Genomic DNA, 26,671 nt, shown 5'->3' with positions numbered 1-26,671 from the left:
GTGCTGTTTCCTGTGCCTTTTCTTCATTTCTGAGACGCAAGAAGCTCTCTGACCAGGTCACTTCTGGAAGATCCACGCAGAAGCTCAGTCGGTATGGTTTTATTGGCCATATCAAAAGTGAGCACAAATCAAATAACTGCTTGATCCCTCTGCTACCACCCACTGAGAAGAGAAAAGTCATTTAGTTCCAAGATAACCTTGGTTCCAGGCTAGATACAGAGGGGCCCTTGGGACAGCTGTGTCACCCACTCTGGAGCAGTCTCTGGAGGCAAGTCCAGAGCATTAACATAAAAGTGTCCCAGTCCCACAGTGCCCCAGGACCCAGCACCCCTGCTCCAACCCTAACCTTGGATACTTTTGGCCCTTTAACAGATCGCCACCTCTGCTTGCAGGACTTGATCCCATGTGTGGGCTCCAAGGCCTTGTCTGGCCCACACCTTCTTTAGTGTCTCTCACTTCCGTGTCCTGGCTTCCTCCTGGCTCCAGATGAGAATGTGGTAACCTAGGAAGAGTGAGACCAGTCTGACTTACACCTTCTGTTACCAATCTCTCAGAGCCTGGGGCTGGCCCGCAAACCTATGATTTGGTAAAGAAATACTAGGAAGGCCGGGCGCGGTGGCTCAAGTCTGTAATCCCAGCACTTTGGGAGGCTGAGGTGGGCGGATCACAAGGTCAGGAGACCGAGACCATCCTGGCTAACACGGTGAAACCCTGTCTCTACTAAAAATACAAAAAATTAGCTGGGCGTGGTAGTGGGCACCTCTAGTCCTAGCTACTCAAGAGGTTGAGGCAGGAGAATGGCGTGAACCCAGGAGGCGGAGCTTGCATTGAGCCAAGATCACGCCACTGCACTCCAGCCTGGGGGGACAGAGCGAGACTCCGTCTCAAAAAAAAAAAAAAAAAAAAGAGATACTAGGAAACTGGACAGTCGCCAGGCATTGCATGACCAAGACAAAGCCAGAGGAATGGAGGGCCTTGGCTATAGAGACCACTGTCTCCCAGCCATCTTCGTGGGCCACTGCCCTGGGGTGAATGTGGCAGGGCAGGGCTGAGGCTGGCCCGCACTGAACCTTGGGAAGTAGGATCGGACTTGGCAAGTCAGAGACATTCTCCTCCTACTCACCCATTGCAGAGGCCAGCGTGTCCCCCATGGGATTGAATTCATTAAGCTGCAGAGACAAGAGTGTCAACATGAGGAGAGGGTGAAGGTATTAGCAGAGACACCTGATTTCTGGTCACTTTTGGTCAATAAGGTAGGTTGAATCCCTGCTTCCTCCCATCATTATTTGAGGACCCAAGCCTCACCGAACTGATGCCAGAAGATTCTGGGTCATAGAGCTGACACATCATCTTCCCTGAGTTTCCATCGAACACATCGATCGTCCTCAATTCATAAGGGGTACAACTTTTGAAATTAGGATCTGGGTATCGGCCCACAACAATGAGGTTGTAGCGAGGATGCCAGGCTGCCTAGGAGATGGAGAGGCCGGCCATGAGGGTAAACACAGAACATGATCAAGGGGGACATCAAAAACAAATATGAACAAAGAGGAACATCAAAAGTATTCTTTGGGCTGAGTGCGGTGGCTCACACCTGTAATCTCAACACTTTGGGAGGCTGAGGCAGGCGGATCACGAGGTCAGGAGATTGAGACCATCCTGGCTAACATGGTGAAACCCCGTCCCTACTAAAAATACCAAAAAAAATTAGCTGGGTGTGGTGGTACATGCCTGTAGTCCCAGCTACTTGGGAGGCTGAGGCAGGGGAATCACTTGAACCCGGGAGGCGGAGGTTGCAGTGAGTGAAGATCATGCCACTGCACTCCAGCCTAGGTGACAGAACAAGACTCTCAAAAAAAAAAAAAAGTAGTATTTGCCAGTAACAAGCCAACCTAATAATGGAGATAAGTCTTACAGAAAACTACAAGAATGGTTTTAGGTTGTGTGTGCCTCTGCCATTGCACATTTTTAATCCCTAGCTGGCCTCCCTGGCCCTTAGGGCACCTTCAGGCCTTCTCCCTCATTTGCATTTCCTAAGATCATACCAACTGATAAACGTTTTAACATTAGCCTGACCCAGATACTGACCTAAGAGGCCTACAACAAAGCAGAAAAAGCCTCTGGTGACCAAACCCTAACAGGACTTGAGTTCTGGAGGAGCCCCACTGTCATCCCGTCTCCATCAACACGAATAACTAAGAGCTGAGTGTAAAATTGCTAATGGCTAAAAAAGAGAAGGAAACCCACATTCCCCAGATCACCCCACTAAAAACAAATCTGGCAGTTATTAAAATGGCAGAATTGGATGGGATTTTCCTAAACTTCTCAAGGAAGTTTTGAAGGAAGAAAGACATGGTTAGCAGGAAGGAAGAAATAGTACATGCGAAGGCTTAGAAATAAGTCACAAATCACACACAGGAAGCTGTAATGACTTACGACACCTGGCTAGATACAAACTGGGACATGCAGACAGATGGATTATCGGGAACACTGATGGATTAACAGGAACACCAACTGGGGAAGGATTCTTGACATTATTTATTAAGAGCTTGGATGTGATTGAGGTACGTGGGGGCCACTCAATATTCAATCATCATTTATTGAATACTTACCAGTACTTACCAGGTGCTGGGCATGGGGCCAAGTGCTTTAAGTATACTGACTCATCTTCACAACAACCCTATCAGTTAGAGACTAGTATTCCCTTTTTGCAGATGAGGAAACAGATCCAAAATATAAGTAATTTGCCCAAGGATTCTAAGGGTCTGGCTGCTGGAAACTGGCGCTCCCCACCACTATTCTGAACTGACCAAAGAAGTATAGGCATAAAACCTGAAGATCTGAAGAGGATCTGTAGTTTTGGAAAAGAATGCAGAACTAGCAGAGCTCAGTCTGCATGGGGGCTCAGGCAAAAAGGCATCAAAGGACTTGAAAGCTATTAGTGTTGGGGACTAATGATAGAGAAGCTATTAACAAGAGCCTGAGAAAAGGTGGGAAAATAAAAGACTTATTTTTATTATTAGAAGCACTGAAACCTGCAAGACAAACTAAGAAGGCAAAGTTGCCAGGCGCAGTGGCTCATGCCTGTAATCCTAGCACTTTGGGAGGCCAAGGTTGGGGGATGGCTTCAACCTAGGAGTTCAAGACCAGCTTGGGTAACATGGCAAAACCCCATCTCTATAAAAAATAAAAAAATTAGCTGGGTATGGTGGCGCATACCTGTAGTCCAATCTACTTCCGAGGCTAAGGCGGAAGGATTGCTTGAACCCAGGAGGTTGAGGCTGCAGTGAGCTATGTTTGTGCCACTGCACTCCAGCCTGGGTGACAGAGCAAGACCGTTTCAAGAAGAAAAAAAAAAAAAAAAAAGGATAAGCCTGGGTAACACAAGAATACCCTGTCTCTACAAAAAAAAAAAAAAAAAAAAAAGTGAGGCAGGAGGATCGCTTGAGCCTGGGAGATCAAGGCTGTAATGAACCATGATTGCCCCACTGTACTCCCACCTGGGTGACAGAGCGAGACCCTGCCTTAAAAAAAAAATAAAAAAATAAAAAATGAAGGTTTGTGAGTCAACTGTACACAGGTAACTGAAGCTGAGAAGACAGAACAGAGGGTCAGGATCTTAGAAAATTCTCACAGTGAGATCAGAGCTGGGCTGAAAAAACTCAGAAAAATATCTTATCAGCGAGACAGAAAGAAAACTCAACCATATGGGATGGCAGAAGTGGGATAAAAGGAAGAGAGAGAGCCAATGGGTAAGAGATGCTCTGTGCTCGGGCCAGGAGCGATCTGGGGTGGCAGGCTTACCACATCAGCCCTTCCCCACTGTGGGCAGACCTGCTCCGGCCTCATGATCACAGCCTCCTTCTGCGAGCTCCTTCCCACCGCCACTCACCTTGATGGGTGTGAGGTGCTGGAAGTGACGGTGAGGGTGCGGGATCAGGCCCAGGGGGCAGTCCCACTGGGAAGCAGAGTAAACTCGGATCTCGCTCTTCTGGTCCGTGGTCAGGAGCCGGGCTCCATCAGGACTGAAACAAGCTGGCAAAGTGAAAAGCCCCTGAGCTGAAGGAACCACAAGCCCTCTGTGGTCCTGGCCGTGCAGGCCTTCTCCTGCAGGGGTACTCTCCCTCCCACTCCTCTCTAGACAGGAGCAGAAAGGAAGAGGTGAATCTGGGCTGTGAACAACAACAAAAAAATTCTGGAAACTCAGCAGCTGATGGGGATAGCCACAGCCACAAAGGTTCCCAGACATCAGCTTGGCAGACGCTATCAGGGGTAAAGGTTTGACGTAGTGGCTTCCACACTGAGGGAAAACCCCAGCAGTGGTCAGACAGGCAGGGTCTGCAGGAGAGATGAGGTCTGGGATATCACACCTGCGTTGACAGGATGCCTGTGCGGCAGCGAGTAGAGGAAGCTGGCTTTCCCTCTAACCTGGCGCAGGTCCCAAATTTTCACTGTTTGATCTACGGAGGCTGTGGCCAGGAACCAATCACAGCATGGGTTCAGGGCCACATGCGTCACTTTCTTTTTGTGCATTCTGAGATTCCAAAGCTGCAGAGAAGAGCTCGGTTCAGGTGGGGACACAGAACCGAGGTGGGGGTGAGGGAGGGAAAGGCAGGACCTCGGAGAACGCACCTCTTTGCCGTCCATGTTCAGCAGGATCACGTTCCCCACGTTGTCTCCTGTGACCACCATTCGGCTACTAGCAGACACATCCAGGCTACAAAACCAGATGCTGGAGGGAGAGACTGTGTTGTAAGATTCTTGGGGACAGAGATAGTCCTATTTACTCACTGTTGCCGCTCCGGTGACTAACCCACAGCGGGCATTCAATAAATATTTGTTGAATGAATGAATAACTGTCTTGCCGTGGATTCCTAGTGAGGAACATTCAGACTGCTCTACCGTCCAGACAGAGGGGATGGGATAATGGGGCTCAGAAATCTGTCTGGTTACGGCTGGGCCCAGGATCCCCAGCTCCTAAGAGTCCCTGAAGCAGACAAAGCTTATACCATAAAGCAAGCCCTGAGGCACGCCTGCCCCCCACACCCCGGGTTCTGAGCAAGCCTCCTTTACTGCTCTCTCCTTTCACTCTCCACCCTTTAGGCCAAAGGAGACACAAGCCAAAGAGGGATTGCCTGGCCCTGTTCCTCAGAGCTGGCTAGAAAGGCACTTCTGCCCCCTTCTGAACACTGAGGGAAAAAACACAACCAGGAGCTCTTCTGGTCCCTCAAACCACTGGACTGGGAGGCTGACTAGGGGGGTGCTTCAGGGATCCTGCTATTCAGCCAGAAGAGCTCAGCTCACAGTTTTTCTCTCAAACCCTCAAATCCATGCTACACTGCCTTTTGCCATCCCCTATGAATATCTTCAAGCAGGAAGATTTCTTGCCGAAGAGTAGCCTGGAGCCTTGTCTATCCAATCGCCTGCTGAATTGCGTGCGCATGCACTCCTCATCCCTGCGGGACAGCCCAGGATCCAATCCAATGCTAGTTACACCCCAGCACCCTCACTTAATTCCTCAGGGAGCAGTCAGAGTCACGGCTCTAGCTGGAAATCAAAGTGACGGGTATTCTGTAATTTTTTTTTTTTTTTTTTTGAGATGGAGTTTCGCTCTTGTTGCCCAGGCTGGAGTGCAATGGCGCCATCTCGGCTCACTGCAACCTCTGCCTCCTGGGTTCAAGCGATTCTCTTGCTTCAGCCTCCCAAGTAGCTGGGAATTACAGGGGCCTATCACCACGCCCAGCTAATTTTTTGTATTGTTAGTAGAGATGGGGGTTTCACCATGTTGGCCAGGCTGGTCTCGAACTCCTGACCTCAGGTGATCCACCCACCTTGGCCTCCCAAAGTGCTGGGATTTCAAGCATGAGCCACTGCACCCGGCCGCATTCTGTAATTTCTCCAGCCACTTTCTCTTGGGAAGTCCAGAGCACTTTATGGAAAAGATTCCATCCATGTAAGCTTCCACCCAGGAACAGGTCAGGTCATTACACCACAGTGAGTGCAGGGAATTCAGTCTCAAGTTCTGAGCTGTTGCTCCATTCTCTAGGTGGCTTTCTGGGTCCACGCCATGCTGGCTTATCTAGTGAGGGTCAAGGTCCAGTCTAATACAGGTATGACTTACAGAAGAGCTGAGGCTCCAGAACACCTTCCCAAAGCAGTAACCCACCTGGACCAAAGTGAGGGCAGCCAAGGAGCAGTTTGAGAAAGAGAAAGAAGGGCGGAAAGTGGCTGACATCTTTCCTTTCTTCCCTGGGCCAGGCTGGGTTAAGGAAATGGGATCTGGATGCTCTTGCCGGAACTACACCTAAGCTTAGAAGCCCTTTCCCCTGCTAGTTAAACTACTCACTTGATGGTGTCTGAGCTGGCAAAAACTCGTAGAATGTTGCCTTTAAAGTCTTGCAGCCTAGTTGTTCCCTCCATTGAGGAGGCGTAAAACTGGTTGGTATTGAGAGGGTTAAACTTCAGCCCAGTGATGCTCCCTCCAGCTCCAATCTAACACGAGGAAGGAAAAAGCCAGTGAGTGATGATGGGCCTGGCAGTGAGGAACCAGGCCTGGGCACACATGCTGCACCGTCACAGAAGCACCCCTCGAGCAGCGCTTGGGGCCAGGTCAGCTTAGACACTAGGACGCTCTCCACAGGGCCTTCACTTCTTTTTCTTTTCCTTTGAAATAGGGTCTTTCTCTGTCACTTAGGCTGAAGTGCAGTGGCACAAACACGGCTCACTGCAGCCTCAATCTCCTGGGCTCAAGCGATCCTCCCACCTCAGCCTCCCAAGTGCGTGCCACCATGCCCAGCTAATTTTTGTATTTTTTTTTTTTTTTTAAGATGGGGTTTTGTCACGTTGCCCAAGCTGGTCTTGAACTCCTAAGCTCAAGCGATCCCCCTGCCACGGCTTCCCAAAGTGCTAAGATTACAGGCATGAGCCGCTTTGCCTGGCCCCTTCATTTCTTTCTTTTTTTTTATTTTTATTTTTATTTTTATGTTTTTGAGATGGAGTCCTGCTCTGTCACAACCTCGGCTCACTGCAACCTCTGCCTTCCAGGTTCAAGAGATTCTCCTGCCTCAGCCTCCCAAGCAGCTGGGATTACAGGTGCCCACCACCACACATGGCTAAATTGTATATTTTTAGTAGAGACGGGGTTTCACCATGTTGGCCAGGCTGGTCTGGAACCCCTGCCCTCAGGTAATCCGCCACCCTTGGCCTCCCAAAGTGCTAGGATTACAGGCGTGAGCCACCGTGCCCCGCCTCCCTTCATTTCTTAAGGCTTTATTTTTACTTTTTTTTTTTTAATTAACATATAGCAAATTTGGGATATAAAGTTCTCTGAATTTTAACATATGTATAGATTTAAATAACCACCACCCAAATCAGGATGCAGAACATTTGCAACAGCCCAAAAACTCCATCGTGGTATCCCATTGTAATCACACCCTCCCCTCGCCCCCAGCCCCTGGCTGATCTGTTCTCCATCACTATTGTTTTGCCCTCATAGAATGTCCTATAGACCGAGCACAGTAATCCCAACACCTGAGGAGACTGAGGCGGGGGGATTGCTTGAGGCCAGGAGTTCAAGACCAGCCTGAGCAATATAGGGAGACCCCATCTCTACACACACACAAAAAATTTAGACATGGTGGTAGGTGCATGTGGTTCTAGCTACTCAGAAGGCTGAGGTGGGAAGATGACGGAAGCCTGGAGGTCGAGGCTGCAGTGAGTTGCGATCGAATCACTGCACTCTAGCGTGGGTGACAGAGCAAGACCCTGTCTCTAAAAATAAAATTAAATTAAATTAAAAATAGAATGTCACGTAAATGAATTAGGCAGTATGCAACCTTTTGAGACTGTCTTGTTTCATTTCACTCATCATGCCTCTGAGATTCATCTGAGTTTGCTGTATCAAGAGCTCATCTCATTTTATTGCTGAGGTATTCCATTACAGGGATGTGCCCTAATTTGTTATTCCCACAGTGCTCTCTTTAGAAGAGCTTCAGCTCAGAGCAGTGGCTGAGTTAGGAGGGCAGGAGTCAGATCTGTGCCCCTTCCTATTCTTCCAGACATTCCAGAAAATGATGATGAAAATAATCATGAGAATATCAATGGCTTAACCTTATTAAGTGCTTACTATGTACTAGGCACTGGTTTTTGGGGGGGATTTTCTTTGTGTGTGTGTGTGTTTTTTTTTTTTTTTTTGAGATGAAGGCTTGCTCTGTCGCCCAGGCTGAAGTGCGGTGGCACAACTTCAGCTCACTGCAGCCTCCACCTCCTGGATTCAAGTGATCCTCCTGCCTCAGCCTCCTGAGTAGCTGGGATTACATGCCCACACCATCACACCCAGCTAATTTTTGTATTTTTAGTAAAGACAGGTTTCACCATGTTGGTCAGGCTGGTCTCGAACTCCTGACCTCAGGTGATTGGCCTGCCTCGGCTTCCCAAAGTGCTGGGATTACAGGCGTGAGCCACTGCGCCCGGTCAGGCACTGTTTTAAGAACTTTACATCCCCAAGATGTAAAGTTCTCCACTTGTCCGCCTTTCTCCACCTTTTCCCCTTCTTCTTTACGCTGCAGCTATCCCAGCCTCACAGACCTGTACAAGTTCTTCTATGCAACAACCACTTAGCTATCACAACATACTAACTGGCACATTCCCTTCCCTCTATAAAACGTTCTAACCTCACGGTCATTCTAATGCTTATGGTCTGCCAAATGCTTGCTGGTAGTATGACAATCTTCGGCTCCCTCCAGTTGAGTTCTATGCTTACCAAACCAAGGGTTGGTTGTAGTTGTTCTCAAACCTGTTTATTCCAATTGTATCTTTTATTGCAATTAACACCAAATTTAATTAAGCATGTAAATTGATGAAATACATGCAAAAACAAAGGCCATTATTACTACTATAAAAGCCGTGTTGAAAGCTTTGGAAGAACTTGATAATGAGTTGCAAAAATAATAGCTATTGGCTGGGCACAGTAGCTCACATCTATAATCCCAGTATTTTGAGGGGCTGGGGCAGGAGAATCGCTTAAGGCCAGGAGTTCAAAACCTTGATGCAGTGGTGCAATCCTGGCTCAGCGTAGCCCCAACCTCCTGGGCTCAAGCAATCCTCCCGCCTCAGCCTCCCAAGTAGCTGGGACTATAGGTGTGTGTCACCAATTTTTTTTTTTTTTTTTTTTTAGAGACAGGGTCTCACTATGTAACTCAGGCCGGTCTCAAATTCCTGGGCTCAAGCAATCCTTCCACCTCAACGTCCCAAAGTGCTATTACAGGCATGACCCACTGGGTCCAGCCTCTATAAAAAATTATTAAAAATTAGCTGGGAGTGATGGTGCACACCTGTGCTCATAGCTATTCGAGAGGCTGAGGTGGGATGGTGACTTGAGCCCAGGAGTTCAAGGCTGTAGTTAGCTATGATCCTGCCACTGCATTCCAGCCTGGGTGGCAGAGCAAGACCCTGTCTCTATTAGGAAGAAAAAAAAAAAAAAGAAGAGCCATCAAATTAAGCATAGGGTGAGATACTTATAAAAGATTAAGGTAATAAAAATGTAAAAGGAATCTGCAATCAGATTGCTTCACAACTGTCTTACTTTGTATACTGAAAACCTTAAATTCGTATCAATGTCTTCAATTCAAAGTCAACACCACAGAGTTGATTCGAGTTTCTCTCTTTCCATGTTTATAATTCCCTTCTTTGACAGTGAAAAATGTGGTTCCCATTTTACTCAATATACTTACATATTTGATTAATCTCCTTGTATGTAACCAGTCTTCCACTATTGCTGCCACACACTCCCCAAATGCACGTCTTCCTTAGGATGCTTGGACTCTTTTACCCTCCCGAGGGCACAATCACCCTCTCCCCTCTCTCCACTCCCTCAACCATGCAGACACAACTTCCTTGCCCACATCAGGCGCCACGGCCGCCCCTCTCCATGCAAAAGCCCTGCTCACCCCACTTGACTCCGCCACCCCACTCTAGGTCTCCCTGTGGTTCAGCATCCTCAACCCCGCTTCAGACTTCACTATTCCATGCCCAGCCTCCTCTACTCTTCACCCCTGCCTGCATGGATGCCCTTCTGATCTTGTTTGGGCCCAGTCTCTATGTACTAAGCTGCCACCTGCCACCTGTAATGACATTCACCTCAGCTTCAGGGGCCCCAGCATCTGGCACTTCCAGCACTGTAGCCTTCCCACTACGTAAACATCCATCTTGCTTGATCCTACCTAATGACTTTTGGTTTGAACTGTTCAGGAAGGGAAAAAGAAGATGAAGAAAGAGGAAGATAGATAGATAGATAGATAGATAGATAGATAGATAGATAGATAGATAGATAGAAATTTCTTTCTTTTTTTTTTTTTTTTTTGAGATGGAGTCTCACTCTGTAGCCCAGGCTGGAGTGCAAAGGTGCGATCTCAGGTCACTGCAACCTCCGCCTCCTGGGTTTAAACAATTCTCCAGCCTCAGCTTCCCAAGTACCTGGGATTACAGGCTCACGCCACCACGCTTAGCTAAGTTATGTATTTTTAGGAGAGATGGAGTTTCATCATGTTGGCCAGGCTGGTCTCGAACTCCTGACCTCAAGTGATCCGCCTGCCTCGGCCTCCCAAAGTGCTGGGATTACAGTCATGAGCCACCGGACCTGGCTGAGGAAGAGATACCGATCTTTCCTTCCTTTTTTTTTTTTTTTTTTTTGAGACAGAGTCCCATGCTGTTGCCCAGGCTGGAGTGCAGTGGCACAATCTTGGCTCACTGCAACCTCTGCCTCCTGGGTTCAAGCAATTCTCCTGCCTCAGCCTCCCGAGTAGCTGGGATTGCAGGTACCTGCTACCATGCTCGGCGAATTTTTGTGTATTTTTAGTAGAGACAGGGTTTTGCCATGTTGGCCAGGCTGGTCTTGAACTCCTGACCTCAGGTGATCTGCCCACCTTGGCCACCCAAAGTGCTGAGATTACAGGAGTGAGCCACCGCACCCAGCCAGATATTGATCTTAAACCCTCCGTCTCCACAGACTAGAAAAAGAGGGAATAATTCCCAAGCTAAAGAGGGCAGCATAATTTTTTTTTTTTTGAGACAGAGTTGTGCTCTGTCGCTCAGGCTGGACTGCAGTGGTGCACTCAGCTTACTACAACCTCTGCCTCCTGGGCTCAAGCAATTCTCAGAAATCAGCATAATCTTTTTTTTTTTTTTTTTTTTTTTTGAGACAGAGCCTCACTCTGTTGCCAGGCTGGAGTGCAGTGGCACGATCTCACCTCACTGCAACCTCCACTTCCCAAGTTCAAACGATTCTCTTGCCTCAACCTCCCGGGTAGCTGGGATGACAGGAGTGCGCCACCATGCCCAGCTAATTTTTGCATATTTAGTAGAGACGGGGTTTCACCATGTTGGCCAGGATGGTCTCCATCTCCTGACCTCATAATCCGACCGCCTCGGCCTCCCAAAGTGCTGGAATTACAGGCGTGATCCACCGCGCTTGGGCAGAAATCAGCATAATCTTGATACACAAATGTGACAAGGATTTGGCCAATTTTACACATGAACACAAATGCAAAGATCTTAAAATATTTGCCAGCTCAATCCAGTAATATTTAAAAACGATAAATATGTTATGGCCAGGATGAACTTATTCCAAGAATGCAAAGTTGGTTTAACTATTAAAAATCAATTGGGCCAGCTGGGCGTGGTGGTGGGTGCCAGCTTCTTGGGAGGCTGAGGCAGGAGAATTGCTTGAACCCGGGAGGCAGAGGTTGCAGTGAGCCAAGATTGCGCCATTGCACTCCAGCCTGGGTGACAAGAGTGAAACTCCATCTCAAAATTAAAAAAAAAAAAAAAAAAATTCAGGCATCAAAAGAAACAATCGACAAAGTGAAAAGGCAATCTATGAAGTGGGAGAAGATATTTTCAAATCATAGATCTGATAAGAGGTTAATATCATGGCCGGGCGCAGTGTCTCACACCTATAATCCCAGCACTTTGGGAGGCCGAGGCGGGTAGATCACCTGAGGTCAGGAGTTCAAGACCAGCCTGGCCAACATGGTGAAACCCTGTCTCTACTAAAAGCACAAAAATTAGCCGGGCATGGTGGCGCATGCCTGTAATCCCAGCTACTCAGGAGGCTGAAGCAGGAGAATTGCTTGAACCCGGGAGGTGGAACTGCAGTGAGCCGAGATTGAGCCATTACACTCCAGCCTGTACAACAGGAGCGAAACTCCATCTCAAAAAAAAAAAAAAAAAAGGTTAATATCCAGAATATATAAAGAACCCCTACAAAACAACAACAAATAACCCAACTAAAAAACAGGCAAACAGGAGTTCAAGACCAGCCTGGGAGACATAGCGAGATCCAATCTCTATAAAAAAAATTTTTTTTTAACTTAGTAAGTCCTTTCTGTAAGAGACAGCGAAAAAAACAAAACAAAACAAAGTTAGCAAGGTATGATGGTGAGCACCTGCAGTCCCAGTTACTCGGGTGGCTAAGGCAGCAGGATCACTGGAGCCCAGAAGTTCGAGGCTGCAGTGAGCTATGATTGTGCCACTGTACTGCAGCCTGGGTGACCAAGTAAGACCCTGTTTCAAAAAAAAAAAAAAAAAAAAAAAAAGGCAAAGGACTTGAATAGACATTCCTTCAAAGAAAATATACAAATGGCCAAGAAGCACACGTAAAGATGCTCAACATCACTAATCATTAGAGAAATGCAAATGAAACTACACTGCTATCACCTCACATCCCTTAGGATGGCCACTATCAAAAAAACAGAAAAGGCCGAGCATGGTGGCTCACACTTGTAATCCCAGCAATTTGGGAGGCCAAGGCAAATGAATCACCTGAGGTCGGGAGTTCAAGACCAGCCTGGCCAACATGGCAAAACCCGTCTCTACTGAAAATACAAAAATTAGCCGGGCATGGTGGTGTGCGCCTATAATCTCAGCTATTGGAGGCTGAGCCAGGAGAATCAGTTGAACTCGGGAGGCAGAGGTTGCAGTAAGCTGACGCTGTACCACTGCATTCCAGCCTGGGCGACAGAGGGAGACTTCATCTCAAAAAAAAAAAAAGAAAATAAATGTTGGTGGGGAAGTAGAGAAGTTGGGACATTTGTACACTGCTGATGGGAACATGAGATGGTATAGCCAGTATGGAAAACAATATAGCGGTTCCTCAAAAAATGAACAACACAATTACCATTGATGAAGCAATCGTACTTATTGGCATAAGCCCCAAAGAACTGAAATCGGGGTCTCAAAGGGATATCTGCACATCCATATTCACTGCAGCATTATTCACAATAGCCAAAAGATGAAATCAACCCAAGTGTCTGTCAATGAATAAACAGATAAACAAAAGGTGGTACACGCAAACAATGGAACATTATTCAGCCTTAAAAAAGGAAATTCTGCCACATGCTACAACATGGATGAATCTTAAAATGCTGCATTAAGTGAAATAAACCTGTCACAAAAAGACAAATACTGTATGATTCCACTTAGATGAGATATCTAAAGTAGTCAAACTCACAGAAACAGAAAGTAGTACTGTGGTTGCCAGGGGATAAGGGGAGGGAGAAGTGGAGACTTGTTCAGTGGGTATAGAGTTTCAGTTTTATAAGAAAAAAGTTCTAGTGATCTGTTGCACAACAATGTGAATATAGTTAACATTACTAAACTGTACACTTAAAAATGGTAAAGATTGTAAATTGTTTTACGTGTTTTCTACCAGTTGTTTTTTTGTTTTTTTTTAAATAGAGATGGAGTCTCGCTCTGTTGCCCAGGCTGGAGTGCAGTGGCATAATCTCGGGTCACTGCAACCTCTGCCTCCCGGGTTCAAGTGATTCTCCTGCCTCAGCCTCCCCAGTAGCTGGGATTACAGGCGCCCGCCACCACGCCCAGCTACTTTTTTGTATTTTTAGTACAGATGGGGTTTCACCATGTTGGCCAGGATGGTCTCGATCTCCTGACCTTGTGATCCGTCCACCTCAGCCTCCCAAAGTGCTGGGATTACAGGCGTGAGCCACTGAGCCTGGCCCACAATTTTTTTTAAAAAAAGCAGTATTACTTGTTAGAGTTTTTTTTTTTTTTTTTTTTTTTTTTTTTTTAAAGACACAGGATCAGGCCAGGAGCAGTGTCTCAAGCCTGTAATCCCAGCACTTTGGGAGGCCAAGGCGGGTGGATAACTTGAGGTTAGGAGTCTGAGACCAGCCTGGCCAATATGGTGAAACTTGGTCTCTACTAAAAATACAAAAATTAGCTGGGCGTGGTGGTGCACACCTGTAATCCCAGCTACTCAGGAGGCTGAGGCAGAAGGGTTGCTTGAACCTGGGAGGTGGAGGTTGCAGTGAGCTGAGATCTCATGCCAGTGCACTCCAGCCTGGAAGAGAGAGTGAGACCTCATCTCAAAAAAGAAAGAAGAGGAAATAATAAATATGAGGAGAGAAATGGAAGACATGAAAAAAAATCCAAATTAAACTTCTAGAGGGGATATACAGTATCTGAAATGAAAAATACGCTGGGCTACTTTGCCTATGGAGCAGCCCTGCTCTGCACAGGCAAGAAAGAGAAGAGAAAAGGAAGAGGAAGAGAAGAGAGAGAAAGGAACGAAGGGAGGGAGGGAGGGAGGGATTGACAGCAGAAGGTTAGATATTACAGAAGTAAAGATCAGTGAACAACTGCACAAAATGAAACAGGGAAAAAGACAAAAATGAACAGTGCATCAACCACCTGCAGGACCATATGTAATTGCAGTCCCAAGAAAAAAAGAACTGTTCTTTTTCTTCATTTTGAACTCTTTGTAAGAAATAATAGGTTGGGCAAGGTGGCTCACGCCTGTAATCCCAGCACTTCGGGAGGCCAAGGTGGGTGGATCACTGGAGGTCAGGAGTTCAAGACCAGCCTGGCCAACATGGTGAAACCCTGTCTCTACTAAAAAAAAAATAAATAAATAAATAAATACAAAAATTATCCAGGTGAGGTGGTGGGCACCTGTAATCCCAGCTACTCGGGAGGCTGAGGCAGGCAGAATCGCTTGAACCCTGGAGGTGGAGGTTGCAGTGAGCCGAGATTGTGGCACTGCACACCAGCCTGGGCGACAGAGTGAGACTCTGTCTCAAAAAAAAAAAAAAAAAAAAATCCATAAATCAAAGAAGCTTAGTGATCCCCCCACAAGCACATCATAATCATTTTTAAAGCGACCAGAAGAAAAATTACATAGACAGGAACATAAGGATAGTAGCAGACTTCTCATCAGGATGTTTTGTTTTGTTTTGTTTTTAATTGAGACAGGATCTTGCTCTGTCACCCAGACTTGCCAGCTCACTGAAGCCTTGTCCTCCTGGGCTTAAGCAATTCTCCCACCTCAGCCTCCTGAATAGCTGGAACTACAAGTTCGAGCCACTAGCTAATTTTTAAGATTTTTTTGTAGAGATGGGGTCTTGCTGTGTTTCCTAGGCTGGTCTTAAAGTCCTGGCCTCAAGAGGTCCCCCAGCCTCAGCCTCTCAAAGTGTTGAGATTACAGGCATGAACCATTGAGCCCAACTAGAAATCATCTTTATTTTTATTCTTTATTTATTTATTTATTTTAGATGGAGTCTTGCTCTGGCACCCAGGCTGGAGTGAAGTGGCCGATCTCGGCTCACTGCCAGCTCTGCCTCCTGGGTTCACACCATTCTCCTGCCTCAGCCTCTCAAGTAGCTGGGACTACAGGCGCCCACCACTATGCCCGGCTAATTTTTTTTGTATTTTTAGAACAGACGGGGTTTCACTGTGTTAGCCAGGATGGTCTCGATCTCTTGATCTCGTGATCCGCCCGCCTCGGCCTCCCAAAGCGCTGGGATTATAGGTGTCAGCCACTGCGCCCAGCCTTATTTATTTATTTTTGAGACACAGTCTTGCTCTGTCACCCAGAATGGAGTGCAGTGACACCATCTCGGCTCACTGCAACCTCTGCCTCCCAGGTTCAAGATTCTCATGCCTCAGCCTCCCAGGTAGCTGGGATTACTGGTGAGCACCACCACACCCAGCTAATTTTTGTATTTTTAGTAGAGGCGGGGTTTCATCATGTTAGCCAGGCTGGTCTAAAATTCATGATTGCAAATGATCCACTTGCCTTGGCCCCCCAAAATGCTGGGATTACAGGCATAAGCCACAGTGCCCGGCCTAGACATCATCTTTAAAGTACTGACAGAAGAAAACTGCGAACAAATATATTGTATGCAATAAATACAATTTTAATTTATCAATTAAAAAATAAAAGTTAAATAATTTTAAAAACTGTGAACCTAGAATTCTATACTAAGCAAAAACATCCTCCCTCAAAATAAAGGCAAAATACTTTTCGAGATAAACAACAGTGGAAAGTATTTATCACCAGTCTGCATTATAAGAAATATGAAAGGAATTTCTTCAGGCAGAAAGAAAATATTACCAAAAGGAAATCTGGATCACATGAAAGAATGAAAGCACTGGAAATGGCAATATGTGGGCAAATGGAAAAACCTTTTCTCATTTAAAAAGTATCTTTAAGACATTCCTACTCTATAATCCAGTCATTCCACTGCTAAGTATTTACCCAAGAAAAATGAAAACATATATCCACACAAATACTTGTACGTGAATGTTCACAGTCGCTTTATATGTTGCATTCAAAAACTAGAAAAAAATTCAAATGTCCCTGAACCGGTAAATGAATAAACTGTATCATATCAGTACAATGCGGCTGGGTGCAGGGGCTCACGCCTATAATCCCGGCACTTTGGGAGGCTAAGGCAGGAGGATAGCTTGAGGCCAGGAGTTTGAAACCAGCCTGTGCAACACAGTGAGACCTCTGTCTCTATAACAAAATTTTAAAATTAGCCAGGTATGGTGGCCTGTGCATGTAGTGCCAGCTACTCAGGAGGCTGAGGTGGGAGAATCGCTTGAGCTGAGGAAGTTGAGGCTATGCTGAACCATGATCATGCCTGGGTGACACAGCAAGACCCTGTCTTAAAACAAAAAACAATGAACCATTATTCAGAAAGAAAAAAAAAACTACACATAAAAATGTAGATAAATTTCAAATAATTATACTGAAAGAAGCTAGAACAAAAACAAAAGAGCATATATTCTATGATTCTATTTATATATAATTCTAGAAAATGTAAATTAATTTCTAAAGATAAAAAATAGATCAGCAGTTTACAGTGAATAAGATATTGGGTAGAGAGGGGTGGATTACAAAGGGGCATAGATAACTCATCTATCTATCACTCTCCAAATATACTACAAAGCGTGGGGAAATGGGAGTTATTTTTAATTGTGGTGATGGCTTCACAGTTGTACACATATGTCAAAACTCATCAAATTGTACAATTTATTCTTTTTTTCTTACTGCTTCTCTGGAGTAGGACTACCCCATAGGCTGAGAATAGCCAAATTGTACACTTGAAATAGCTGCAGTTTATGTCCACTATACCTCAATAAAGATATAATTTTAAAAACCCAGGCCGGGCGCAGTGGCTCGTGCCTGTAATCCCAGCATTTTGGGAGGCCGAGGCGGGCGGATCACTTGAGGTCAGGAGTTCGAGACCAGCCTGGCCAATATGGTGAAACCCTGTTTCTACTAAAAATATAAAATTCAGGCTAGGCACGGTGGCTCACACCTGTAATGCCAGCACTTTGGGAGGCCAAGGCAGGTGGATCACCTTAGGCCAGGAGTTTAAGACGAGCCTGGCCAACACGGTGAAACCCCGTCTCTACTAAAAATACAAAAATTAGCTGGGCATGGTGGTAGGCTCCTGTAATCCCAGCTACTCAGGAGGCTGAGGCAGGAGAATCATTTCAACTCAGGAGGCAGAGGTTGCAGTGGGCCGAGATCGTGCTACTGCACTCCAGCCTGGGCAATAGAGTGAAACTCTGTCTTAAAAAAACAAAACAAAACAAAAATTAGCTGGGTGTGGTGGTGTATGCCTGTAATCCCAGCTACTCGGGAGGCTGAGGCAGGAGAACTGCTTGAACCCAGGAGGCGGAGGTTGCAGTGAGGTGAGATCGCACCACTGCACTCCAGCCTGGGCGACAGAGCAAGACTCAGACTTGGAAAAAAAAAAATAGTGTACACATGCACAGAGGGATGCTGAAAATGGGGATTTTGGATCATATTTAATTTATTTTTTATACTTTTCTCTGTATTTTATGATAAGAATACACTGTTTTGTTTTTTGAGAGATGGAGTCTCGCTGTGTCGCCCAGGCTGGATGGAGTGCAGTGGCACCCACCATCTCAGCTCACTGCAACCTCCACCTCCCAGGTTCAAGTGATTCTCCTGCCTCAGATTCCTGAGTAGCTGGAACTACAGACGTGCACCACTACTCCCGGCTAATTTTTGTATTTTTAGTAGAGACAGGGTTTCACTATGTGTTGGTCAGGCTGGTCTCGAACTCCTGACCTCAAGTGATCCACCCGCCTCGGCCTCCCAAAGTGCTGGGATTACAGGCGTGAGCCACTGCGCCTGGCCCCATACATTGTTTTTATAATAGGAATAAAATTAAGCTATCTTCATTGTGAAACTGTAATACATGTTCCCTTGCCAAGGGCCTGAAGAATGTAAAGGTCACAGCCAAGGTCAGATGACTAAAGAAGTGACAAAATGAGGCACTGTTGCTCCTCCAGTAACTGGTCTCAAATCAGCATTCTGCTGTCAGCATCTGGGGGTAAAACCAGACAGGTCTCCTCCAGACTGCCATACCCTTCCTCTGCTCCAACCTAGCTCCCTGCAAATGCAAGCCACAAAATTCAATGCCTAGACCAATCTTCATTACAGTGTAAAGAAAGTTTACACTGTAAAGAAGGTTACACGCATGTCATAAGGTGATGCAAAAAAGAAAAAAAACAATCTCAGTCTGGCACAAGTTCAAAGCACTTGTCATTATCCTGTTAGTCAGGAAGCTCTTCCCCTAGAATACCCTACACTGCTTCTTCCCATCTCTAGGCATAAGCTAAATTCCTCTATTCCCATGTCCTAGACTCCTGGAGAAAACAAGAAAACAAATTTCTTCCTGTCTGAGCTCTGGGTTCTGACTTCAACTTCAAGCTGCCTTATTGGCGGTCACCTGCCTCTTTAGCTGGGCAGGAAACCTACCCCACTCTGTCCGCGCCACTCCTCCGACTGCCTTTCTGGGGGCTTCTGGCACTTGTTCCTTGAACACCCATCTCACACTTTGAATTCCAGTCTCCCACACCTGTCTAACCTGGCCTTTTCTGGTGGTCTGCTCTCCAAATCCCTCCACTTAAGAGACCTCCTGCTGGCTGGGCGCGGTGGCTCACGCCTGTAATCCCAGCACTTTGGGAGGTCGAGGCGGGTGGATCACGAGGTCAGGAGATCGAGACCATCATGGCTAACACGGTGAAACCTCATCTCCACTAAAAAATATAAAAAAATTAGCCGGGCATGGTGGCGGGCGCCTGTAGTCCCAGCTACTTCGGAGGCTGAGGCAGGAGAATGGCGTGAACCTGGGAGGCGGAGCTTGCAGTGAGCCGAGATTGCGCCACTGCATTCCAGCCTCGGCGGCGGAGTGAGACTCCATCTCAAAAAAAAAAAAGAACAAATAAATAAATAAAGAGACCTCCTCCTGGGTTCCCCCTCATGTCTACCTTTAAACCAGAGCTAGAAAAATAGTGGACTGAAGCAGAATTCAGCTGAGACGTGTAATTTCATTCAGTGCCAATATTAAGACGTTCTAGAGGCCCAGCACAGTGGCTCAGCCCTGTAATCCCGAGCAATTTGGGAAGACAAGTCAGAAGGATTGCTTGAGGCCAGTAGTTTGAGACCAGCCTGGGCAATATAGAGAGACCACATCTCTAAAAATTAGCCAGGCGTGGTGATGCGTACCTGTAGTCCCTGCTACATGGGAGGCTGAAGCCGGAGGATTCCTTGAGTCAGGAAGGTGGAGGCTGCAGTGAGCTATGGTTGTGTCACTGCACTCCAGCCTGGGTGACAGAGCGAGACTCCGCCTCAAAAAAAAAAAAAAAACTTTTAAATGGTTAAGGTGATACATTTTATGTTACGTGTATTTTACAATTTTTTTTAAAACTCAAGATATATTAAATTTAAAAAATGAGGATTTGTGTCTTTGTTTGAGAAAAATCACATCTGATATCAAAAGACCTACATTTTTGCACAACAGTCATCTCTAGTTTACCCCTGACCCTACCACCATACATTCTTTTTTTTTTTTTTTCCACTCTGGCTTCTGGAGCCATATAAGTTTGTGACTCCTGCTCTAAACCCAGTGTCACTTTTCACAGCACAGCCCTCCAATGTCAGCCACCAGCTGGGCTGGCTAAAGGTCCTAGAGGGGACGATACACTCACCCCTCAGCAACGGATGATAAACTCTAGCACAACAAAGACCCCCAAGAACTCTGTGCCAAACCTCACCCAGTCACACTATGTCTTTCCTTCTTTTCTCTCCATTTATCTAATACTGCTCCTCCTCGCTCATCCATGGAGTCTTCTTTATTGACTCCAATTCACAAGGGGTTCTTCCTTCTTTCACATTCTGTAGCACTTGGCATCTGTATTGTTAATTACCTCGTATGTATACATCCCATCTGCTCAATTACACTTCAAGCCCCTCACTCATTCAACAAATATAAAGCAGCTACTCTAGGCCAAACTTTGTTCCAGGCACTGGGAATAGAATGGTGAACCAGAAAGGAAAGGTCCCTGCCATCAGTGGGCAAACATATAAATAAGCATCAGATCTCAGACACCGATCAACACTTGGGGGAAACATGAAGCAGGGTAATGATACAGGGAATGACGGTGGAGGAGTGGGATCTACGTTATGAGTAAGGACAACCAGCGAAAGCCTCTTTGAGGAGGTAGAATCAGCAAAGACCTGCAGAGAAGACGCCAGCCATGAGAAGACCATGGGGGAAAAGCACTCCAGTCAAAGGGAACAGCAATTACAGAGACCCGGTTTCAGGAATAGAAACAGCTGGTGTGGCTACAGCATAGAAGTCAGAAAAGACAATGGCGTAAGATGAGGTCAATGTGGTAAGAAGGGGCTTCAATTCTTTTTTTTTGAGATGGAGTCTCGCTCTGTTGCCCAGGCTGGAGTGCAGTGGCGTGATTTCGGCTCACTGCAACCTTCGCCTCCCGGGTTCAAGCGATTCTCCTGCCTCAGTGTCCCAAGTAGCTGGGACTACAGGCGCACACCACCACATCCAGCTAATTTTTTGTATCTTTAGTAGAGACGGGGTTTCACCATGTTGGCCAGGATGGTCTCCATCTCTTGACCTCGTGGTCAGCCCACCTTGGCCTCCCAAAGTGCTAGGATTACAGGCCTGAGCCACTGCGCCCAGCCCAGAAGGGGCTTCAATTCTATGGGTGATCAATAGTCTATATCTTCTAGTATTTTAAGGACAGGCATTAGAAAAATATATATCATCATCATTTACGTATTTGAAAATGCCCACAGTTAATTTTGATCCCAGTCCTCTTCCTGATGATTACTGGATGACATCAATATTCCTTTCATGCCTTCAACAAACACTCCTTATTTTTATTTTCTATTATTATTATTATTATTATTATTATTATTTTGAGATGGAGTTTCACTCTTGTTGCCCAGGCTGGAGTGTAATGGTGCAATCTTGGCTCACTGCAACCTCTGCCTCCCGGGTTCAAGCAATTCTCCTGTCTCAGCCTCCTGAGTAGCTGGGATTATAGGCACCTGCCACCACACCCAGCTAATTTTTGTATTTTTAGTAGAGACGGGGTTTCACCATGTTGGCCAGGCTGGTCTTAAACTCCATACCTCAGGTGATCCACCCACCTTGGCCTCCCAAAGTGCTGGGGTTACAGGCGCGAACCACTGCACCCAGCCAACAAACACTTCTTTAGCACGACCTGGCATGAGGAACTGCTCACCCCTTTGATGAAGGTGGGTTTGTCCTTGATGCCAAAATTCCAGAGCATGATATCTCCCCCTTTGGAACCCACAGCCACGGTGCTGGGGTGAGTTGGGTGCCACGCCAAGGATGTAGCCCTCCTGTCAAAGGGGGCAGCCTTTTGTAATATCCGGTAAGAATCCAGAGTGTGCAAAAAGGACTGCTGGAGCCCCTGCCACAGAGAGAAATGAATTAGGTTGAATTAAAACCCAAGTTCTGGGTGAACTGCCAATCTCTGCCTCCTTCATAGATGAGCCCTAGATCCAAGTCCTCCCACCAAAGGAAAGCTAACTGCCTGCCCTGTGCATGAAAATATTTGCAATGTACACGAACGAATAATCTTGGAAAGCAAAAGGGGCAGAGTGCATTCCAGCTGGGACCTTTACAACATAAGACATTTTTTACCTGGCTGAGTGCCCAGTAGGCCAGTCACCACAGTCTGGGTGATCGGACCACTCTGACAAGCTGGTGAACCAAGCCATCATCTAATTTGGGAGCATGCAATAGTAAAAATGCACGTGCAAACCCTTGAGGACTTGAGGCAAAAAATGCCTTACCTGCTGGACAGATGGCCAGGAAGCTCTGCCCAGCTTATGCTGGTGGAGGGTCCTGACGATGCTGCGGCATGGTGGCAGGATCTGTGGGCCAGCCAGCCCCACCCAGAGGCAGTCTGAGTCACATCTTCTGCTAGGACCTGCCAAGCAGAACAGACATATTTTCCTCTCCAATCTCACGAAAGGTTTTTCTGCTGAATTCCCCGAAAGGAAGCCTTGTTTCATTCGGCACGGTTAATCTCTGTCTCATCACCTCCTGCGGCCTTTCCATGTCTGTGTGGTCTCAACGAGCACCAGAAATAAAAAAATGAGTGAGGATTTGGCCCCTTCCCCAAAACACTCCCACAAACAGTAAGTCTGAAGTGAAAGTAAATACAGTCGTGCAGGGTTCCTGAGACCCCAGCCAAAGAAACACACAAGAATAAAGTACACTGCAGAACTCTTCCCAGTTTGGGCTGCAAAACTCGAGATGGGACTGGGTCACAATTTTATAAATCACATATAATGCACAATAAAAAGATTTTAGGGCAGCATGGCAGAAGTCACCGTTTAGGAAAAGAAGGAATAGGAAGGCCTGGAAATGCTCTTAACTAGGTTACTTCTGGGGAGGTAAGTGAAATTAGAATAGCAATAAAGCAACAACTCCTGATCACCAAACTGTATTTGAGGACCCAATCACTATAGGTCCGACGTCTTGACAACCAATTCTTTCTTCTCATGGACAAAAACCACTTGATTAACAAGCCCCAGCTCGTTTTTGAGTGTCTCGAAACTCCTTATAGCCCCAGGTTCAAGCCCCAGTAAACCTCAGAGAATGAGCTTTCTAAGGAGGAAGGAATTGGGGGCTCTCACAACTGACCACCGAGGACGTGCAGCTAACAAGCGTGACTATGAAATCCAGCACACACAGCGCCAGGAAAGGTAGGATTCTCTGAAGCCGTCCTAACTGTGCAAGAACCCTGATACGAACAAGGAATCTGACAAGTCCGTGTGTCTGTTGTTACGGAGCTCATCTGCTTCCTGTTACCTAGCGGGAGAGGTGTTGAAACCTAAACACTCTGGTGTCAAAGGACCTGCAGGTAGAATGCACAGCCGGAGGCACCCGTGACCTGCGCGGGCCTCGGGAGCCTCGGAGCACCCATCCCCCGCTGCAGCCTCCTGCGCGAGCACCCTAAAAGGCGGAAATATTCAAGCAGCAGGCACAGGCAGTACCGGAGCCCTTCGCACAGAGCTTCTTGGCCTCGGGCTCCAGCTCCAGGGGACTCCTGCTCCTCTTGTTCCTGGGGCGTAATACAATCTCGGAGGTCTTCTGGGTTTCTGGGCGTTTCTTGGGAGCCATCGCGTCCTCCGTGTGAAGGGGTACTGTGCTCTATGCGAAGATCATGGAGGGAGGATTGAGAGGCCTCTGGGGAGAAACAAGGCGGGGACTACAAAACTGCGGGGCCACAGGTAGCCGAGCTAAGCCAACTTCCCGCCAAACATGCCCAGGGCTTGTTCAAACCAGCTTGGAGCTCCGGCCCCACCCGTCTCGGAGACCCCGCCCCTTCCTGGAAGGCGGGGGCGCGGGGAGGGGGTGGTGCCAAGGGGCGGTGCCAGCGCTCCCGGGAGGGGCGGGAACTGCGCCAGGGCCTGTGCCAGCCCGGGTCAGCTGACCTCCTTGGAGCAAAGATGGTCCCCGGCTTTATGGATTTTTTTTTTTTTTTTTTTTTAGCAACAGGGTCTGGCTCTGTCGCCCACCCTGGAGGGCAGTGGGGCGATCATAGCTCAGTGCAGCCTCCACCTCCTGGGCTCAAGCCATCCTCCCACCTCAGCCTCCTAAGTAGATGGGACTACAAGCGTACGCCACCACGCCCGGCTAATTTCTCTCTCTCTCTCTCTTTTTTTCTTTTTCTGGAGAGACGGGGTCTCGCTTTGTTGTCTGGGCCGGTCTTTAACTCCTGGGCTTAAGTGATCATCCAGCCTTGACCTCCTGACACGAACCCTCCTCAAACGCGGCGCTGCCAGGCCTCTGCGGGTCCGGGGAGGAGGCCCGGTGCCAGCCAAGGCTCTGTCTCCCGCCTTGCAATTGGTGATGACGCCCGCTCGGGCTTTGGGATTGGCTGGTCCCTACAGGGTGTAGTTGGGGCGTGGCGGCTTTGTAGAGAGCTAGTGCCTTTCCTAAGTTAGAAGCTGGGCTCTACCAGCGGTCAGCTTTGCAGTCGGATTCCAGAAACTACAGTCCCATCGAATCCAAGCTGCTTCTCTGTGAAGGGAAAATGATTGGAACTCCTTGCCTTTTTTTTTTTTTTTTTTTTTTTTTTTTTCCCTAGAGGCAGTGTCTCTCTTCCGTTACCCAGGCTGGAGTGCAGTGATGTAATCACAACTCACTGCAGCCTTGACCTCAAGTTTCACTGATCCTCCCACCTCAGCCTCCCAAGTAGGCTTGCAGACCTGTATCCCCAAGCCTAATTTTTTTATTTTTATTTTTGTAGAGACAAGGTCTTGCTATGTTTCCCACGTTGGTCTGGACCTCCTGGGCTCAAGTGATCCTCCTGCCTCTGCCTCCCAAAGTGCTGGGATTACAGGCATGAGCCACCGTGTCTGGTTCTCACTGCTCTTTTATTTGTTTGGTTGTTGGCTGTTTTTATTTTTTCTTTCTTTCTTTCTCTCTTTCTTTTTTTTTTTTTTTTTTTTTTGAGACAGGGCCTCTCTCTGTCACCCAGGCTGGAGTGCAGTGGCAGGATGTGGGCTCACTGCAGGCTGGACTTCCTGGGCATCGATCCTCCCACCTCAGCCTCCCGAGTAGCTGGGACTACAGGTGCGCGCCGCAACACTCAGCTAATTTTTGCATTTTTTGTAGAGACAGAGTCTCCCTAAGTTGCCTAGGCTGGTCTAGAACTCCTGGCATCCATCCACCTCCGTCTGCCAAAGTGCTGAGATTACAGGTGTGAGCCACTGTGCCCAGCCTCCTCACTGCTTTTTTTTTTTTTTTTTTTTTTTTGAGATGGAGTCTCACTCTGTTGCCCAGGCTGGAGTGCAGTGGCACAATCTCGGCTCACTGCAATCTCCGCCTCCCGGGTTCAAGCGATTCCCCTGCCTCAGTCTCCGGAGCAGCTGGGACTAGGGGCACACACCACCACGCCTGGCTAATTTTTTGTATTTTAGTAGAGACAGGGTTTCACCATGTTGGCCAGGATGGTCTTGATCTTCTGACCTTGTGATCTGCCTGCCTCGGCCTCCCAAAGTGCTGGGATTATAGGCGTGAGCCACCACGCCCAGCCTCTTGGCCTCTCACTGCTTTTAACTAAGACTTGCCTAACCTGTTGGGTGTCCACCTAGGAGCAGCCTGGGAAGTGATGGGCCAGAAGGCATGCAGCCAGCGGGACTTAGAACTCCTACGCCCTCGCTTCAGCCAAAGTCCAAGTCTTGAAGGTTCACAGGTGAGGCCTTGCTGTCCTGCCTAGCCTGAGAAGAGACAGTTTGGATGCACCCTAGTTTCTGCGAAGAGGCAGGCAGGAGTTGGGCTTACTCAGGCACTGCTGGGCCTTTCCTCCACCCACTAAGCCCCGTGCCTGACAGTTTGTGGGGGTGGGAGGAGATATACAAAAATGCATTAATAGTAGGCCATCGCATTGGCTCAAGCCTGTAATCCCAGCACTTTGGGAGCTTAAGGCAGGTGAATCACTTGAGGCCAGGAGTTCAAGACCAGCCGGGCCAACATGGTGAAACCCTTTCTCTACTAAAAATACCATCAGGCACAGTGGCTCATGCCTGTAATCCCAGCGCTTTGGGAGGCTGAAGCGGGCAGATCACTTGAGGTCAGGAGTTCGAGACTAGCCTGACCAAAATGGTGAAACCCCGTCTCTACTAAAAATACAAAAATTAGCTGGGCATCATGGCACGCACCTGTAATCCCAGCTATTCAGGAGGCTGAGGCAGGAGAATCACTTGAACCTGGGAGGCAGAGGTTTCAGTGAGCTGAGATAGCGCCACTGCACTCCAGCCTGGGTTACAGAGTAAGACTCCATCTCAAAATAAACAAACAAAAAATAACAATTTGTTTAATGCATTAATGGTAGATCCTACTCTCAAGGATTTTTCAGACAGATAGGGACAGAAGATGTTACCAAAATCAACTCTTGGTCCAGTGTGGTGGCTCATGCTGGTAATCTCAGCACTTCGAGAGGGCAAGAGGATAGGATCGCTTCAGCCCAGGAGTTGGAGATC

The 26,671-nt window shown here is 47.4% G+C and overlaps 1 protein-coding gene across 4 annotated transcripts; it reads right to left on the bottom strand.

Annotated features, from left to right (window-relative positions):
* Positions 1 to 84: 84 nt before the first annotated feature.
* Positions 85 to 25,683, bottom strand: DDB2 (damage specific DNA binding protein 2). Of its 4 annotated transcripts, XM_063608460.1 has the most exons (10): positions 23,678 to 25,677; positions 22,469 to 22,605; positions 21,892 to 22,083; positions 6,347 to 6,492; positions 4,633 to 4,732; positions 4,371 to 4,548; positions 3,893 to 4,035; positions 1,306 to 1,470; positions 1,124 to 1,169; positions 85 to 502 (listed from the first exon to the last, which is right to left on the bottom strand). In XM_063608460.1, the coding sequence occupies exons 1-10, from the start codon at positions 23,802 to 23,804 to the stop codon at positions 453 to 455; spliced, it is 1,284 nt and encodes a 427-aa protein (XP_063464530.1). In that variant the 5' UTR covers positions 23,805 to 25,677; the 3' UTR covers positions 85 to 452. The 4 variants fall into 4 exon arrangements, with proteins under 4 accessions (XP_063464530.1, XP_034788459.1, XP_014202296.1 ...); XM_034932568.3 differs by having other exon boundaries at positions 4,371 to 4,732; positions 23,678 to 25,683; XM_014346810.4 differs by lacking the exons at positions 3,893 to 4,035; positions 4,371 to 4,548 and having other exon boundaries at positions 23,678 to 25,681.
* Positions 25,684 to 26,671: the final 988 nt, after the last annotated feature.

This window comes from Pan paniscus, chromosome 9, assembly GCF_029289425.2.
Source record: "Pan paniscus chromosome 9, NHGRI_mPanPan1-v2.0_pri, whole genome shotgun sequence".
In the NCBI taxonomy this organism is placed as follows: domain Eukaryota; kingdom Metazoa; phylum Chordata; class Mammalia; order Primates; family Hominidae; genus Pan; species Pan paniscus.
Note: the sequence above shows the minus strand (reverse complement) of the source record. Positions and strands in the feature narration are given on the sequence as shown.

Excerpts from the sequence above, each read along its gene's own strand:
- DDB2 (XM_034932568.3), bottom strand. The coding sequence starts at position 23,804 with ATGGCTCCCAAGAAACGCCCAGAAACCCAGAAGACCTCCGAGATTGTA. Across the intron at positions 22,084-22,468 it reads CCTGGCCATCTGTCCAGCAG|GGGCTCCAGCAGTCCTTTTT; the intron begins GTAAGGCATTTT and ends TCTCTGTGGCAG. Across the intron at positions 503-1,123 it reads CACGCTGGCCTCTGCAATGG|GTTACCACATTCTCATCTGG; the intron begins GTGAGTAGGAGG and ends CACTCTTCCTAG.